We start from the raw sequence: 17,848 nt of genomic DNA on the forward strand, positions 1-17,848 counted from the left end.
TTTAAAATGACCGTTATATGTTATTGGGGAATGCTTTTTAAGCAAATAAGGTAGGTCTGTTTTCACTTTAGGACTGTCAGACCCCATCATGGCAGATATTGTGGCATTTATAAAGTGAATGTTTTCTTTTTCCTTCAACTGGGCCATTTTCTATAATTACGGACCACGTGCGCTTTGTCATCTTGGCTATAAGGTCAACCATGTGATCTAAAGGTGGAACTAGGAAGGAAGGATGAAAACCTTGTCCCGGTTAATCTTCCAGATTTTTGTTGTAGCACCAGGAACATAAAACTTTAAACAACGTTATAAAGCCAACATCCTGAGGCTGGTTGCCTTGAAGTCGTTTCCTTAGTCATTATAGACACTGTAATGACTGGTTGTCTATTATACTGAGGTATTACATCCTTTGATTTTTGCAGTGGTTTTTATTTTATTTCTTTATTTCCTCCACCAACTTTGCTAGAGGAGGTAGTGTTTTTGCCTCTTTTTGTTTGTTTGTTTGTTTCCACCGTAACTCAAAAAGTAGTGAACGGATTTGGATGATATTTGGTGGAAAGGTGAACCATAGGCTAAGGAACAATTGACTAGGTTTTGATGTACACTACCATTCAAAAGTTTGGGGTCACCCAGACAGTTTTGTGTTTTCCATGAAAAGTCACACTTTTATTTACCACCATAAGTTGTAAAATGAATAGAAAATATAGTCAAGACATTTTTCTGGCCATTTTGAGCATTTAATCGACCCCACAAATGCGATGCTCCAGAAACTCAATCTGCTCAAAGGAAGGTCAGTTTTATAGCTTCTCTAAAGAGCTCAACTGTTTTCAGCTGTGCTAACATGATTGTACAAGGGTTTTCTAATCATCCATTAGCCTTCTGAGGCAATGAGCAAACACATTGTACCATTAGAACACTGGAGTGAGAGTTGCTGGAAATGGGCCTCTATACACCTATGGAGATATTGCACCAAAAACCAGACATTTGCAGCTAGAATAGTCATTTACCACATTAGCAATGTATAGAGTGTATTTCTGATTAGTTTAATGTGATCTTCATTGAAAAGAACAGTGCTTTTCTTTCAAAAATAAGGACATTTCAAAGTGACCCCAAACTTTTGAACGGTAGTGTAAATCTGGATATGTATGTGGATCCAAGGTCCAGATATGTATGGAGATCCAGGAAATACAGTATATATTGTCTGTTCCCAACATAACTCAAAAAGTAGTGAATGTATTTGGATGAAGTTTGGTGGACAGCTTTAGTATTATCCTAAGTTCAGGTGTTTTGATTTGGATGTTGATAACATGTGGCTTGGCGGAGGGGAGGGAGGTATGCGCTCTACCGAGTGGCCTTCAATTTTTTTTCCTTTAAGAAAGGTCCATACGTGTGCATGATTGATAAGTGGAGCCAAATAATTTTTTGGGGGAGAAGAAAAAAAAAATGCTGACCAGTCATTATTTTTTGAAATGCTCTTTGAAAAAAAAATGCCATATAAGTAAATGTAAATACATCAATATTAACTGCTGAAATATTCCTTTTTAAATAAGAAAAAAAAATGTCTGAAGGAAAGGAATTAGTTGAAGGATTCTCCAGAGAACCTTTTAAGATTTAAGCAGTCATAGTTCATGTTTTTTTGCCGTTGTTATGTCATCAGGATGAGTTTTTCCCAGTATTCAAATCGGAAAAATCTCACTCTACAGACCAAAATATCTAAGAATCAAGTAGTCATGCTTTTAAAAGATTTGTTAATGGTGACATTTTTTGGTATTCAAGCTTCTTCTTAGCTTCTTGGAACCTTCACTGATGGGAAAAACATTCTGTAGGGTTCCACATCAAACCTTTCCTCCAGAAAGACTTGGCTTGCCATCGACAAATTGTGCCATCAGGACAGGGGTTTCTATTTGGAAAATCTCACTCGAGATACCATTGTGTTACCCCATAAGAGATGATCAGGTGTTTTTAACACCTGATTATATATATATTTTTTCAATTATTTGACCTGAAGTGTCTCAAATGAAGGCACTGTTTGAAGAAACACCTGCTTGACCTCTTATTACTTTTTTCTTACTATCAGTAACTGCAACCAAAACATTTCAAATGAGCAATCACACCTCTTGGCAGGATGATCTCCTAATATCTTCAAAGTGTATATTTTGAGAAGCTTTGGCAGCAGCATGCACAGCTTTCCTTTTTTAAGCGTTGGGAACTCCCTCGTAGGAAAAAAAAATCACTTTGATCAGTCTGGCAGTGTGGTGTGTTACAGCCTCCACACGTTGGATGCAAACCAACAGTAGACTCCTCATATCATATATTTTAACTAGGTATTAAATGCAAGAATAAGAAAGATATCTTGGAAGGAGAACCGCAGTGGTCTAGCTTCATTTGACACAGGGCAAGTCTAGTGTGGCCTGTGGAGGTCTGCTATATCCATTAGCGAGCGTTCCAAAATCTCTGGAGACCCCCCTTTTCCATTCCAGGGGCAGTCACTCGAGGTACAACCTCGCCGTCTGAACAAAAACAGTTCTTTTCATCTTTGCTAATAGCTGTTTCATTTGTGCTCGTTTATGATATTTGATCTTGGAGCTTTGCATATTATGCACACTGAATTGAAATATCTGCATGAGTCAAGCTTTAAAAGTTTGTCCCCCCCCCCCTTTGCTTTTTATGTTTGTGTGTGTGTGTGTGTGTGCTCCTACTGTCTTATGAATGTGTGAGCATTTCCTTGTGTGTGTGTAAGTGCTTCAGTCGCTCCGCTGCTGACAGACTTAAATGAGAATTGGATTCCCATATGCACAGGCAGCCTTCCAGCACACCCCAATTACAATGCACCAAAGCCAGAGAGGGTGCAGGCCAGACTGCGTGGAGCCCTCCATCCCCACTCTCTCATTCGCTCGCACACACATACACACTTGTGCGCAGACTGTCACTGCTATTGGGTAGACAGACCACCACAATCAGGCGCAAGGCACACATCTGTCACTCGCACACGCGCATGCACTACCACCAACCTTGAAACATACGGTACGTATTCATATGAGAATCTGTAATGTGTCCGGTGTGCACCTTTAAACGTTTTTATTTGCTCTGAAGCATCTCCATCAAAAAAGAACGTAGTCTTACATTTCACAATGTCAGCAACTACAGAGGGGGCATCATCTTCTGTTTAGACGTAGCATTAAACCATGGCTTGATGCTTAGAGAAGCAGCTATGGGACCAAAAGGTTGCCAGTTTGATTCCCTTGACCAGCAGGAATGGCTGAAGTGCCCTCGAGCAAAGCACCTAACCCCCGGGCTGCTCTGGGTATGTTGTATGTTGCTCTGGATAAAAGGGTCTGCTAAATGCCTGTAATGTTTACAGTTACATTTACGATTTTTGACCTCTCACCATGGTGATCATGGGGGACACCAGGAAATTAGGGTTTTGTACTTTTTCAGATACAAAAGGGCCTTGCATTCATAGGAAAGGATGGATGTGTTCTTGTTGGTGGTTCCTTTGGTTTTGCATCGATTTGATCTTATCTAGGTGAACTTTGACCTGTGAATTCAAAAGCCTTGCGGGCCAATGGAATTCAAGTGGGCAAGACAGTGGTCTCTTTGTTGGATAAAAAAAAAAAATGGAGGCGTGACTTATTATTAAGGGTAGCAGGGTGGTGTAGTGGTTAGTACTGTCGCCTCACAGCAAGAAGGTTCTGGGTTTGAGCCCAGTGGCCAACGGGGGCCTTTCTGTGTGGAGTTTGCATGTTCTCCCCGTGTCCGCGTGGGTTTCCTCCGGGTGCTCCGGTTTCCCCCGCAGTCCAAAGACATGCAGGTTAGGTTAATTGGTGGCTCAAAATTGACTGTAGGTGTGAATGTGAGCATGAATTGTTGTTTGTCTCTTTGTGTCAGCCCTGCAATGATCTGGTGACTTGTCCAGGGTGTACCCCGCCTCTCGCCCATAGTCAGCTGGGATAGACTCCAGCTTGCCCGCGACCCTGCACAGGATAAGCGGTTACAGATAATGGATGGATGGGTGGGTGGTGCAGTGAGTAAGTTTGATCCTGAGCTTGTGTGGCTGTCTGTGTGGAATTGTGGAACTCTTCCTTTGTCTTTGTGGCTGTCCGTTGGGTTATTCAGGTTCCTTTCTACCCCCAAATAAAACATACCAGTAGGTGAATTGCCCATAGGTGTTAATGTTTGTGCATGGTAACTTGTGATGGACTGACATCCCATCCAGGATGTATTCCCACTTCATGACCGGGATAAACTCCAGATCCTCTCCTTACTGAAAATGAATGAATGAATGCAGCCTAATGGTTAGGGAAGCAGCTTTAGGGCCAAAAGGTCAGTGGTTCAATTCCCTGGACCAGCAGAAATGGTTGAAGTGCCCTTAAGCAAGGCATCTAATCCCCAACTGCTCCCCAGGCTGCTCTGGGTATGTTGTTCATTGCTCTAGATAAGAGCATCTGCTGAATACCTGTAATGGAATGAATGCATTCTTATTGTTAAGTTGCAAATGTCTGTGATAAAATTATGTTTTTCTCTCTCTCTTTTTCTTTCTCTGCCTGTTTTGATTTTCTTCTTAGCAATATTAGCAGCTCTGCATCTGTATCCGTGATCGGTAAACCTGTTCCTGGTTCTTGGACCATTTCCTGCAGACTTTAATTCCAGTCCGAATCCAACAACGTTGATCTGGCTAATCAAGTAGACTGATGATTTGTAAACTGATGTGAATTTAAATTTTTTAAGAGAAAAATGACGGCGCTTGCGTTTTATCTCTTGTTATAATGTTTTCAGACCACTAAAACAGTCTGTTTTACATTTTTTCCCCTTCTAGTGTATAGTGAAAGTCGTGATAATGATTCCTTCTGAGAAGTTATTTTACATTGCTTCTAATGTATTTCTGGATTTATGAGGTCTTGCAGAGTGTTTATTGCAAAGCTCAGTCTTTAATCAACGAAACTTTCTTTAATATATTAAAGAAGGCGTTAAGGTGTGGACGTTATTGAGTAATTAATTTTCATCAGATCTTACAGCTCATTAACTAAAAGAAAAACATATAATTCGTTCTTATTTTGGGAGTAAAAACATTCCACATTCGATGTCTGACAAGAATGTCTCTGCTAGAGATTGGAAAATGTGACCATCATTTACCAAGCAGGTATAAATACTGAATCAGCTGTCTCATGTTGTATTTATGACGCATTTTGGAGCATATTGGATGATGGAATTATCTGAAAAAGGGCTAAATTCGGACACTGAGCGTCTTAGTTATCATACGGTTGTAAGTCTGCAAGTCACAGTTTTAATTTGCAGCACTAAAGATTTTGTAAGTGCCAAGAAAGCACTTGAGAGTAGACCTCTGCTTGTGCCAATTCACATTTTAGTGGCTTGATTGTAATCCTATATGTTATCTTTGCCATTAATATATCATTGAGTTAACAGCCGTTATGCTTTCATGACTCCACCTTGCTTTCAGTACTTCTGTTCAGGACCCGTGGAGAAAAAGATGTTTTTCCTTGCAAAGCAGCACGTTCTGGTTAAGATCATGGTCTCTGTCTGCACAAAAGGGCTAGTACAAGAAGACATTCTTCAAGTTAACACACCAAAAGGAATGGCTTCAGAGGGAGTATTCAATACTGTAAAGGGTCTTTTAGACTCCCGATATCAGGGCTCACACCCTGCCAGTGAGTGTGTGTCAACATTTTCTCAGGTCCCGAAGTCTCCATTACACCCACCAACTCTGTATACTCATGTTCTATAGGGTACTGTTACACGTCAAGCACGATGAAGCTGTCTTGGCCAGTAGCACAGGTTCCATGCTTATTCAATTTAAATAGAAGGTAAAAGCAATAAAATAGACTTGTGTTGTCTTTTTTCTGGACTTGTACACTGGGTCTGTGGTTTTTTTTGTTCCTCTTGGTGAGAAGAATAAGGTGTTGACATATTAGGTGAGAATAATTTACGTAAATGTGTGTCCACTGTGTGGTTAGAAACTAGGCCTGTAGCAAATATGGAATGCTTCTTAAGTATTCCTGACTTGACCTGAATCAATCCTTTCAAAAAATAACAGGCTGTTCATGAAAAGTTCATTTGTATTGTCTGGAAGGCAGTGTCGATGAATGTCAAGTCTTTGATTCTCAAGCTAATAGCTTCGTATTTTCTGCTTATAGGTTTAGTAAGAAGCAGCTAAAATGAAGAAAGTGCTAACAGGAGTAGGAAGCACAAGAATGGACCAAATCCATCAACACAGGACATGGGATAGCGGGCTGTTCGTGCTCCTCTGTGTGACTCTTGAACTCTTCACGGTTCACTCCTCTATGGTGCCTGGTACACTGGAGCTCCAGCTAGATGAAGAGCAACCAGCAAGTACTGTAGTTGGAGACATTAGTGCTGGCCTGCCCCCAGGTGTTACAGCGTCTCTTTACTTCATCTCAGATCATGAAGGAACAGGTGTTGGTACGGACCTGGACATTGACGAGAGCACTGGCATCATAAGGACAGCAAAGGTCTTGGACCGGGAAGTACGAGACCACTACAATTTCATAGCAGTTACCATGACTGGTGTGACAGTGGAGGTGACCATTTTAGTTAATGACATCAACGACCATGCTCCAGTGTTCCCCAGAAAACGGGCCTCCTTCAAAATCCCGGAACAGACCACCATAGGTACTAAATTCCCCCTTGAACCTGCATTGGATGCAGACAAGGACCAGCTAACAACTCAAGGTTACATTATAACAGAAGGAAATGTGGGGCAGGCTTTTCTTCTTGAAACCAGAAGAGGCTCCAATCAAGTACTTTATCTGGATTTGGTAGTCAATGCCATTTTAGACAGGGAGAAAAGGTCATCCTATACTCTCCTTTTGGAGGCCTTTGATGGTGGCTCTCCTAAGAAGACCAGCCAGATGATCCTGGATGTGACTGTGCAGGACATCAATGACAATGCCCCAGTGTTTAACCAGAGCAGGTATCATGCCATGATCTCTGAAAACCTGCAGCCAGGCAACAACATCCTGCAAGTGTTTGCTTCAGATGCTGATGAGGGTGACAATGGCCTGGTGCTTTATGAGATCAACAGGAGACAGAGTGACCCTGATCGCTACTTTGTCATTAACTCCCAGACTGGCATAATAACTCTGAACAAGCCCTTGGACTACGAAATGAGGAAGGTTCATGAGCTGGTTGTTCAAGCAAGGGATAATGCTACACAACCTGAGGTCACCAATGCCTTTGTGACCATACATGTACGGGACTATAATGACAACCAGCCCACCATGACCATCATCTTCCTTAGCGAAGATGGCTCACCACGCATATCTGAAGGTGCACAGCCTGGCCAATATGTCGCACGGATCTCCGTCACAGACCCTGATTATGGGGAGTACTCCAACGTCAATGTATCTCTGGAGGGTGGAGATGGAAAATTTGCTCTGACCACTAAAGATAATATCATTTACCTTATATGTGTAGATGACATCCTGGATCGTGAAGAACGGGACCGTTATGAACTGAGAGTCATGGCCACAGACTCTGGAACCCCTCCTTTACGAGCAGAGTCTTCATTTACCATCCAGGTTGTTGATGTCAATGACAACCCACCTTTATTTGATCAACAAGAATACACTCAGGTAATCCCAGAAGTAATATTTCCAGGGAGCTTTGTGCTACAGGTCACAGCACGAGATAAAGACCAGGGTCCTAATGGAGATGTCCAGTACAGTATCCTGCAGAATCTTGAGACTCATTCTGACTGGTTCAGCATTGATGCCGTCACTGGCATCATCACGACGCTTACTCAACTGGATTATGAGACAGACCCGGCACCTAGTTTGATCATTGTGGCTGTGGACAGGGGTAGACCTCCTCTGTCCTCCACTGCTGTCGTCAAAGTCATCCTTCAGGATATTAATGACAATGAACCTGTTTTTGGAAGCAAGTTCTACAATGCATCCCTTAAGGAGAACACTGCAGCAGGGACATGCTTCTTGGAGGTAGGACTACTAGTTCTTTTTTGTAGTGATACATCTATCTATCTATCTATCTATCTATCTATCTATCTATCTATCTATCTATCTATCTATCTATCTATCTATCTATCTATCTATCTATCTATCTATCTATCTATCGATCGATCGATCGATTGATCGAGCGATCGCTCTATAAAATCCAGCTAGTTATATGCATTTAATTCAGCTAACCAGTCTTGAAAATACTGTAAATCTGAACAGATGTTTTCGAAACTTGACTTAACCGCTACAGCTGAAAGGGATTTAGACATTTGGGACAGTTTAGTGAAAAGCTGTGTTTAAATTGGAGTCCTTGCGTTATTAGTTACCTGCTGTCCTCTGGCTGAAATGGGATTTGCTCTTTATTGGCTGTCCTCATCTTCACCTCACAAAGGTTTCCAGGGTACCGAAGAGGGTATGGCAGAGCTTATTTTAAAAGCAGCGGGCTCTACCTCTAAATTAGACACAGTCAAGATTTTAACACCACTTACAGTTTGTTCCAATCTCGAGCTGCTTTGTATGATGAATGGGCCTTAATTTCAACTAAATGGCCTTTTGTCTGACTGTGAAAAATGTGGTGGAGCACAAAAAAGTGAGAGAAAAGATCTTGAGTGGCTGGCTGTGATTTCATCTCATTTGTGCCCATTGTGTTTTTCAAGATTTTTTTCTTTTCTGTTTTGGATTGACCAAAAGAGTAGCTGAACACTGGAAAAACTGAACATATCATCACATAATAATCAAAATTATTATGTAAATTCAACTTTGGATAAAGTGATTTTAAACTCCGAGGGATGAGCAGATGGGAGGAAGGTGTGGAATGGGCTCTAAAATGAACGACTTATTTGCTTGAAAGGAAAATAGAAGGTGTGAAGAATCATCCCAGAGGACTTTATTGCATCTACTAACTTGAAAACAGTTGCATATGATATTACGACACACATGAAGTGAGACAGATCAGTATGTTTTGGCCCCACTCGTACAGTTCTGCTTTTTCTCTCTCTTAATTTATCTATTGCATACAAATAAAAGTCACAAGAAAAGCTACACGAGTTAACTTACCCCACCCCAACCGTATCTATTCACAACTTTTCTGACAAATTGAGTCATACAGATTCCTATGAATTTACAATTGTGAGCCCATGTTGCTTGGGTTAGCATACTGTGTATGCTTGCCAAGACCAGGGTCCAAAGCAAGCTGTCTCTCACGCTCTGCCATAACTGGATGCAGTTGATGGGAGCTGGTTTACAGCTCAAAAGCAGTTGGGAGCAAGATGATACACAGACGGTGTAAATCTCTGCCAAATCCACATCTAAGCATTGCCGCAATTCTCTTGATGAGTGCCTTCTTCCCTTAACAGAGCAGTGGAGAAGAAGTTCCCACCACCTTTATACTCAGCCACACAAATCTATATCTGTAATCAAAGGGAATTCGATTGGCTTTATTTTGATTGCAGATTTAAAACTGAATGATTTTATCTCCTCTCCAGTGTCTGTTACATTCAGTAACAGGATGTAATATGTTTACATAGAGCCAGTGTTAGTTTCACCTTATTACCACGAACAATGGCCATTAAAAAAAAAAAAAATACTGTTAATATGAGATATGGCATACATATTAATTAATGGCAGGGTTCTCCAGGAAATCTGAAGTAGCTGGCTAAAAAAAAAAAAAAAGTAGTAGGTGGCTCTAGAATTTGCAGCGGCAAAGCCAATAGTGTGCAAATGCTAAGGGGTTCTGGGAGCATGCACCCCCAAGAAAATTTTGAAATTTACATGCCTTCTGGTGGCTTTTGGTGCATTCTCAGGTAATAAATTGCTAACCATTTCCCTATAAAATACTTGCAAAATCTGTATGAAATTTCCCTCCAGATGTCTGTGTGCTTGGCTTTCTCAGTTACCCTCTGTAGTACGCTGCCTGGCTCTGCAACATAACTACATACGCTCCGGGGTGGTCACGTGGTCCGGCTGAGCCAATCAGAGTGCAAGAATCGATCAACAAATATGGCGTCGCTTCCAGCCATCCTATACCCTAATCAGAGACAATTTCGTGGTGAAATAATTGGATTTGCAGCAAATTATGGGCAGTGGAGATTATATAAATCGCTTGACCATGGAAAAAAGTTTTTTTTCTTTTTTCTGGGATAGAGTAGCCCACACAAACTGTCTGTGTAGGCAGAGAAAACTGTCAGTCGCTGGCACTTGTGGACATGTCTGAATGGTGATGAATAAAAACAGCATATTCTCAACAAGTCGGATCGCCATAGAGGAACATCGCTGAATAGGTTGTACTTGGTAACTGACTGAGACAGATGTAGACCAAGCTGCTGATTGTGCATCTTCAGCTCAAACACTTTACCATCCACAATTAACTGTGCCCTCCAACTGTGACCTTGGCTATGTCCAGTATTTGGAGTGATGAGAGTTTTTCGTCCTGGCCATGTGAAGCAGCTGAATAAATGGTACATTTAATCAAGACTCCCTTTTCTTAACGAATTGAATAAAGAGATCCATGAACGAGATGGAGTGTGGTTGCTCTGCAGGTTTCTGCTTCACAATGAGCCAAGAAGGGCCTTTGTCCCATTCAGATTGATTGAGTACCCTACACAATCGCCTGTTAGCATAGGCTTGTTAGTGGAACACTTTATTTCCTTACACCCTTACAAGTCTTTTGCTTGAGACACTCACCATTTACACTTGTCTGGGTCTGGTACCTTGATGGAATCATTATAACCGTTCCCACATGCTAGGCTTCATCTTAGTTGTGCTGGTGGAGTAAAGTGAGGGGGGTGGGGACACACGAAGAATTGCCCCACTGTGTGCTCGGCTGATTGTAGATTATGGTGACTCCAGTGGAAAAATGAGAGGAAACCCCAGACAGCTGAAGTGAGGAAATGAATGGTGACAAGCTCCTGCCCCGAGATGGAAGTGACCAGGTTTTGACAGGGCTTCATCCTTTATCTTTGGGTCTCCTGAGCTGTTATCTGATCACACTTCATAAATCATTAGGATAGTGTGAGAACAAATCATTAGCGCTACGTTTCTTTCTTTCTTTCTTTTTTCAGACAGTGCTTATCATTTCCAGGGGCCCCAATGCTACACGAGAAGATACCGAATGGTTATATGCCAAAGTGAAATATTGCAATATTGGTATGGTCATTATGGAAAGGGAAACTTTTTCAGTTTTCCATGAAGCCTTGGAGATGTTTCCTGTCTGTCTTGGTACCCCTGTGGTGCAGGGACCTCTATGTTTGTGCAGCCCTTGAAAATAAATCACTAATATATCACATTTCATTTGTCTTTGACAGCCCCAATGATTGGGCAATGGACTCAAAGCGCTTTCTTTGGTGGGAGAACATAATGCATCTACGATTCTTGCTGTCAATAGGGTATCCTTGTTCAGGACAATTTAGAGGCTGTCCACATGGCAACGGATTCAGGTGAATCTGATAAAATTGTTTATCGTTTTGGCCTGGCGTCCACACGGCACCGGCGTTTTGGGTGCCCCAAAACGAGAACGGGTTCCAGAGTGGAAAAATCTGGCAACGGCGCCGTTGCGAAGTCGTCTGGATGAGTAGAATGGATTTGTTTACGATGACGTCACAACCACATGACTAGAACAAGCAGCACTCTCGCTGTTTTGTATGAACCACTGCATTGCATTCACTTTTGTATACAGCTTTTCTTTTAAATAAACAAGTAACTGAACCATTTCTTGAATTTCTTTTTTTTATTGGATAAGACTGCTTTTCAAAATGTTCACACACAATATAAAAAGTTATATAAATTATATAAAAATGCTTTTCAAAATGTTCACACACAATAAGAAAATTAAGTTATATAAAACTATGCACACTAATAAAACTAATTTGTACACACAGAAGGCATGATTTCCTCGCGTAGTCGCAGCCATCTTCTTGTTGTTGTTGTGTGCTTGTTCCTGTGAGTGCTTCACGCCGGGTAGAAGAAGGGGTTTATGCGCATGCGTCCTACTTCTTCTATTGTTCTGGTGTCTCCGATGGGACCGTCTTACAGCGCACGTAGAGGTGTGGCATGTGTATTGCATCATTTTCAGCAAGCGTTGCGTTGCCATATGTACCTGATATTATACTGATCCGTTGCCCATGTGGACGCAATATTTTCCCATCTCATCTCATCTCATTATCTCTAGCCGCTTTATCCTGTCCTACAGGGTCGCAGGCAAGCTGGAGCCTATCCCAGCTGACTACGGGCGAAAGGCGGGGTACACCCTGGACAAGTCGCCAGGTCATCACAGGGCTGACACATAGACACAGACAACCATTCACACTCACATTCACACCTACGGTCAATTTAGAGTCACCAGTTAACTTAACCTGCATGTCTTTGGACTGTGGGGGAAACCGGAGCACCCGGAGGAAACCCACGTGGACACGGGGAGAACATGCAAACTCCGCACAGAAAGGCCCTCGCCGGCCACGGGGATCGAACCCGGACCTTCTTGCTGTGAGGCGACAGTGCTAACCACTACACCACCGTGCCGCCCACGCAATATTTTTTTTAATAAAATCCCGTTGCCGTTGTCGTGCGGATGTAGCCTTAGAGTGTACGTATCGTTCACATCACTGTAGGTGACGTGCTTTGCTTGCAGGCGCTAAAGTGGCACTAAGCTGTGCTAGCACTTCATCTAAAGAGAGCAGCTACAGTGTGGGAAAGTTAAGAGGAAAGGGAAAAAAAACTTATGAAGGCCTGTGAGAACAAACATGTTTGGAGGTAAACAGGAAAAAATTGCTCAGGCGGTAATAAAATATAACGCTTTTAAGCCATTTGTTTTAGTGCTACGCTACTTTTGTGTTTATTGGGATATCAGTTTTCAAAGACAAAATGTGTTGGTGCTGTGTCCTCGAGCCCCAAAAAATCCATTTGATTGTGTGGGGAAAATCCTTTTGTTTCAAAGTGTGGCCTGTATGGTAATGATTTTCTCTAATGTGAAGCTAAAAATGAGTTTTGCAATGCTGTAATAAACATTCAGACCAGTATTGGGCTCTTCCATTCAACTTCCTCGATTGTGTTTCCTTAATCCTCAAAGCAACGTGCTATTTGAGAGGTCTTTTGTAAAGCTGGAATTTCTTTGGAACCCAAAAACCTTTAAGTCCACACTCTCATAAGCTAGTGAATGATCCCGCAGACATGCGAATATCTTTTCAGAAACTGTAAATTAAAGGTCATTTGAGTTGCTCGTGTAGTGTGTTTTGAACGAGGCATTTCTTTTGTGGTTTTGAGGAAGTGTGAAAAATGTGTATGAAAATATGAATTTTTCCTTCACACTATACCGTCTCGTTCAAATATGTAGGAAAGAGTAAAAGAAATATTTTTCGATTTCATACAGACCAAGTGGTCAAGAAAGCTACAACCTCAAAACTTGACTACGGCCATGACCTTTCTCACATTTCAAAGTTTAACCGTTTATTACTTTTAATATGAGTTGAGAGTTGACTCAAACAGATCCTTAATGCTATAAAACTCTTTGATTGATGCATTCTGGTAGTTTCTCTCTAATGCCAGGTTTATGTCGAAGTCTCAGCTATATTACCAGGAGGCGGAAGACCTCAGCAGGCTTCCCTGTGGACCGGCTGCCAGGTCAGGAATACAGTGGAAGTCTGTATGCCTCATTAGCTAGCAAACACACTACCATATGTCTGTTTGTTCATGGTCAGATTCCTTACTTCATTCAGTATTTCCATCAGATGCTGTTTTGTGCTATGGTCAAACCGGTAACATTCTCTTCATATGAAATGACCTGGTCACTCTCCTTTACAGTCACAAAAGGCAAGGTTTTTTTTTTTTTGCATTTCATGCCAGGCAATTCTGCATAGCGACAAATGTCTGCATTCTCATTGCTTTCCACAGCAGTTCAAATAAACTGGGCTTGGAAGCAGTGTATGATGAATAATTCTGGGTTTTGGGATAGGAAGTGGAGATTTGAAAAAAGGTTGCCCAGAAAGCCGAACATTGGCTCTTTTCTGAAAATGAGACCTTTTGAATTATAAGGTTCTACCTAACAAAGTTGTAGCTTTGATTTCCAATTGGTTATATCGGTTTCCAAGTTTTATGGGGTTGTCGAGGGGGGAAAAAATTCCTTTGGGCTAAAAGCAGATATCAGATACATGGACATTTCTTTATTGCTGTATATCTGGACAGGCAGTCCCTCTTGGAACAAAATTTAAGTTGGAACATTGTAAATTATATGCTTATAAAGACATACTAGAGACAAGATAAATTACAAATATTGCTAAAGTCATAGAAAATAAATAAAATGTACAAATTAAGGGCAGCTGCAGGGATATGCAGAGGTTTTGCTCAGAAACAAAAGAACATAATTGTTCACTTAATGGCTCCATAGAGTCTTCACTTGATGATTCCCTGGTTGATATTCTGAAATAGCTAAAACTGCTACTTTAGGTTAGTGCCGTTTCTTTTCTTTTTTTCTTTCTTTTTTTTTTTTTACTGAAAGCATATAATCAAGGTGACCACCAACTCTTATCCATTATAAGTGCTGAAAAACTGAAAATGTATAGCTACATCAGTGGCAGACTTCTGTCTTCATCCCCTGTGAGCCCTTATTACTTATTGAGACAAGTTGGTTTTAGGATCTCTTTATGATTCTTTTTTTTTTTCTTCCCGCTAACTGCAATGCCTTCACGTTCCCCCAGCTCTGTGGTTCAAGCACACTATTTACACAGAGCAGGCAAATTGCAGGAAATGAGATGTGCTGCTTAATGTGTTAGCAAATGTAATGCTTCCTCCGGCACTTGTGCTGAAGCCAAGTGGTGGCATTGACATTGGCCGAAACATGGACACATATATGGACAGTTGGGGATGTTCAGGTCAGAGCCTGTATGCTTGAAATCACTGCCAGTTGTTCATCTCAGTAGTTTCAGTCAAAAGCTTCTGGCAGCTCTAACACTGAATTATCGAAGTGTGAGTGAAAGGAGTAGCTGGTACAGTACTCGATATTGACATATTTAGGACACTCTAGAGTAGTTAGACAGCACAATGGGAAGAGTGAGAGGAAAGAATGATGCACAGTAAGTGGTTTTGACACAGGAACTGTTTCAGAGCAGCCATCAGCTCTTATTTGTGTGTATTACATCTGCATTTATTCATTTTGGCAGGAACTTTTATCCAAAGTGATGTAAAATTCAGGTAGAATGCAATCCAAGCATACACTCTGACAGGAACAAAAAGATTCTCCAAGGGTTCCTCAAGGATTCTTTGGATAGGCAGTAATTCTTAGCTTTCGACAGAGATTTTACTTGGAAGTTATCTAAGAGTGAAATACTGTTGCACATTTCTACATTAACCGTTTGAAGATAAACTGAAGAATTCTTAAGGGTTCCAGTGAGTGTCAGAACCCAATAACTGACCAGAAGCAAGCTGAAGATAATAATAAAAGTATGTAGTTTGGTAAGGATAACTGCAAAGTAAATTGGTTTAAAAAGTAGTTCCATCACCTCATGCATGATCCCTGGAACATGAGGTGCAAGGCAGGAATACACCATGGAGCCTTTTTGGGGAACCACATGTTCACACCCTGAGGGCAATTTACAGTTGCCTGTCCACTTACTGGCATGCTTTTGGGAGATGGGAGGATACCAGAGAACCAGGAGGTAACCCACCTGGCCAAAGGGCCAACAGGGGAAGCCATGGCCTAATGGTTAGAGAAGCAGCTTTGAGACCAAAAGGTTGCTGATTTGATTCCCTGGACCAGCAGGGATGGCTGAAGTGCCCTTGACTAACCCCCAGCTGCTCCATATTACTCTGTCAGTCTGGATAAGAGCCATTAATGTAATGTAACAGGTGAATATGCGAGACAGTATCCAGAACTCAGGATTGAACCAGGTACCTTGGAGTACTGACATAGCAAAATTACCCACTGCACCACTGTGGTTTCCTAAAAAGGTGCTTTCCAGGCTACAAAAGAAACACACCTGTATATAAAGAGGACACACCTGAATTGGGATTATGAACTGATGTACAGGGTTATGTAGAAGAACATTGTCTTTAGACATTTCTTCAAGGTTCATCTCATCTCATTATCTCTAGCCGCTTTATCCTTCTACAGGGTCGCAGGCAAGCTGGAGCCTATCCCAGCTGACTACGGGCGAAAGGCGGGGTACACCCTGGACAAGTCGCCAGGTCATCACAGGGCTGACACATAGACACAGACAACCATTCACACTCACATTCACACCTACGGTCAATTTAGAGTCACCATTTAACCTAACCTGCATGTCTTTGGACTGTGGGGGAAACCGGAGCACCCGGAGGAAACCCACGCGGACACGGGGAGAACATGCAAACTCCGCACAGAAAGGCCCTCGCTGGCCACGGGGCTCGAACCCGGACCTTCTTGCTGTGAGGCGGCAGCGCTAACCACTACACCACCGTGCCGCCCCTTCTTCAAGGTTACAATGCAAATATGGAAACTGGACAATTTGCTTCACCAATGTGGAAGCTTGAGTAAGAAGTCTGGTTTTAGACTTTATATTACACCATTGGGATGGCAGTGGTTAGCACTGTCACCTCACAGCAAGAATGTTCGAGGTTCAAGCCCAGTGGCCGCCAGGGGCCTTTCTTTTGTGGAGTTTGCATGTTTTCTCCATGTCTGGGTGGGTTTCCCCCATAGTCCAAAAACATGCAGTTAGGTTAACTCGCTACTCTCAGTTGCTTATAGGCATGTGAGCGAGTGAGCGAGCGAGCGAGCACGCACGCACGCACGCACAGAAAGGAACCGGCCATCCTACTGCTACAGTTCTGGCCAAGTCAACAAATCATGTTTCGCCTCAAGCCCGGATCAAGTTCAGCAGTGACGACGACAATTACACCATAGAGGTATCACCAAATGTCATTCAGTTCCACACCATAGCATGTATGGTATCACCAAATGTCATAGCAGTTCCACACCTTGACATGTAACTCCATATGGGTCATATTCCACAGGTTAACTTAGACACTCACAAATCCATCCTGGTTAATGAACAATCATTAAAAGCCTGGTTAGAAAGGCTGGCATGAACCATATTTCCCAAAAGCTGCTTGGACTGATGGTGGCACTGGGGGTGCAGTGGGTATCATCTAACATCTCCATGGTCTGTGATTCATTCCTGAGCTCATGTTACTGTTTATGCAAGGCTTTGCATGTTTTCTCCATGTCCTCTGGGGGTTTGGTTTCATTCCACATCCTCAAAACATGCTTGTAGGGAGATTGGTTACTCTAAATTGCCCCTATGTGTCCATAAATGTGTGTCTGTTTGTATGCAGTACCCTGTGATGTGCTGCTGTCCCTTCCAATGTGTATTCCCACTTTGTGCTGAGTGTTCCTGGAGCCACCATAACCCTGACCAAGTGGTCACTGATGAATGAATGAATGAATGCTTGTTCTGAATGGAATTATTTAATGTACTGCCTGCAGCAGCTCTGAGTGTTCTGGATGCCTTAGGCTACATCCACACGACAACGGCAACGAGATGTTATTTAAAAAAATATCGCGTCCAAATGGGCAACGATCAGTAAAATATCAGGTCCATATGGCAATGCAACGCTTGCTGAAAACGATGCAATACACATGCCACACCTCTAGGGGCGCTGTAAGACGGTCCCTTCGGAGACACCAGAACAATAGAAGAAGTAAGGACGCATGCGCATAAACTATTATGCGCAAGACTTCATATTAGCCACAAAGTCAGAAAAATCTGTTCGTAAAATTACATTATAATGACCAAATACAATGAAAAGTATTTTTCCAGTCTCACCTGTGAAAGGTAATCCCATGTGATCTCGTTTGGACGGCAAACCTGTTGGTACAGTTAAACGCAGCACATGAA

General features: G+C 42.1%; 1 protein-coding gene across 1 annotated transcript in view; it reads left to right on the forward strand.

Annotated features, from left to right (window-relative positions):
* Positions 1–6,170: 6,170 nt before the first annotated feature.
* Positions 6,171–17,848, forward strand: part of dchs1a (dachsous cadherin-related 1a) — a 204,711-nt gene continuing 193,033 nt past the window's right edge. Inside the window, exon 1 of the mRNA XM_060897709.1 lies at positions 6,171–7,970. Within this exon, the coding sequence (XP_060753692.1) occupies positions 6,171–7,970 (1,800 nt within the window). The remainder of the gene's footprint in view (positions 7,971–17,848) is intronic.

This window comes from Neoarius graeffei, chromosome 17 (assembly GCF_027579695.1).
Source record: "Neoarius graeffei isolate fNeoGra1 chromosome 17, fNeoGra1.pri, whole genome shotgun sequence".
Taxonomy (NCBI): Eukaryota; Metazoa; Chordata; class Actinopteri; order Siluriformes; family Ariidae; genus Neoarius; species Neoarius graeffei.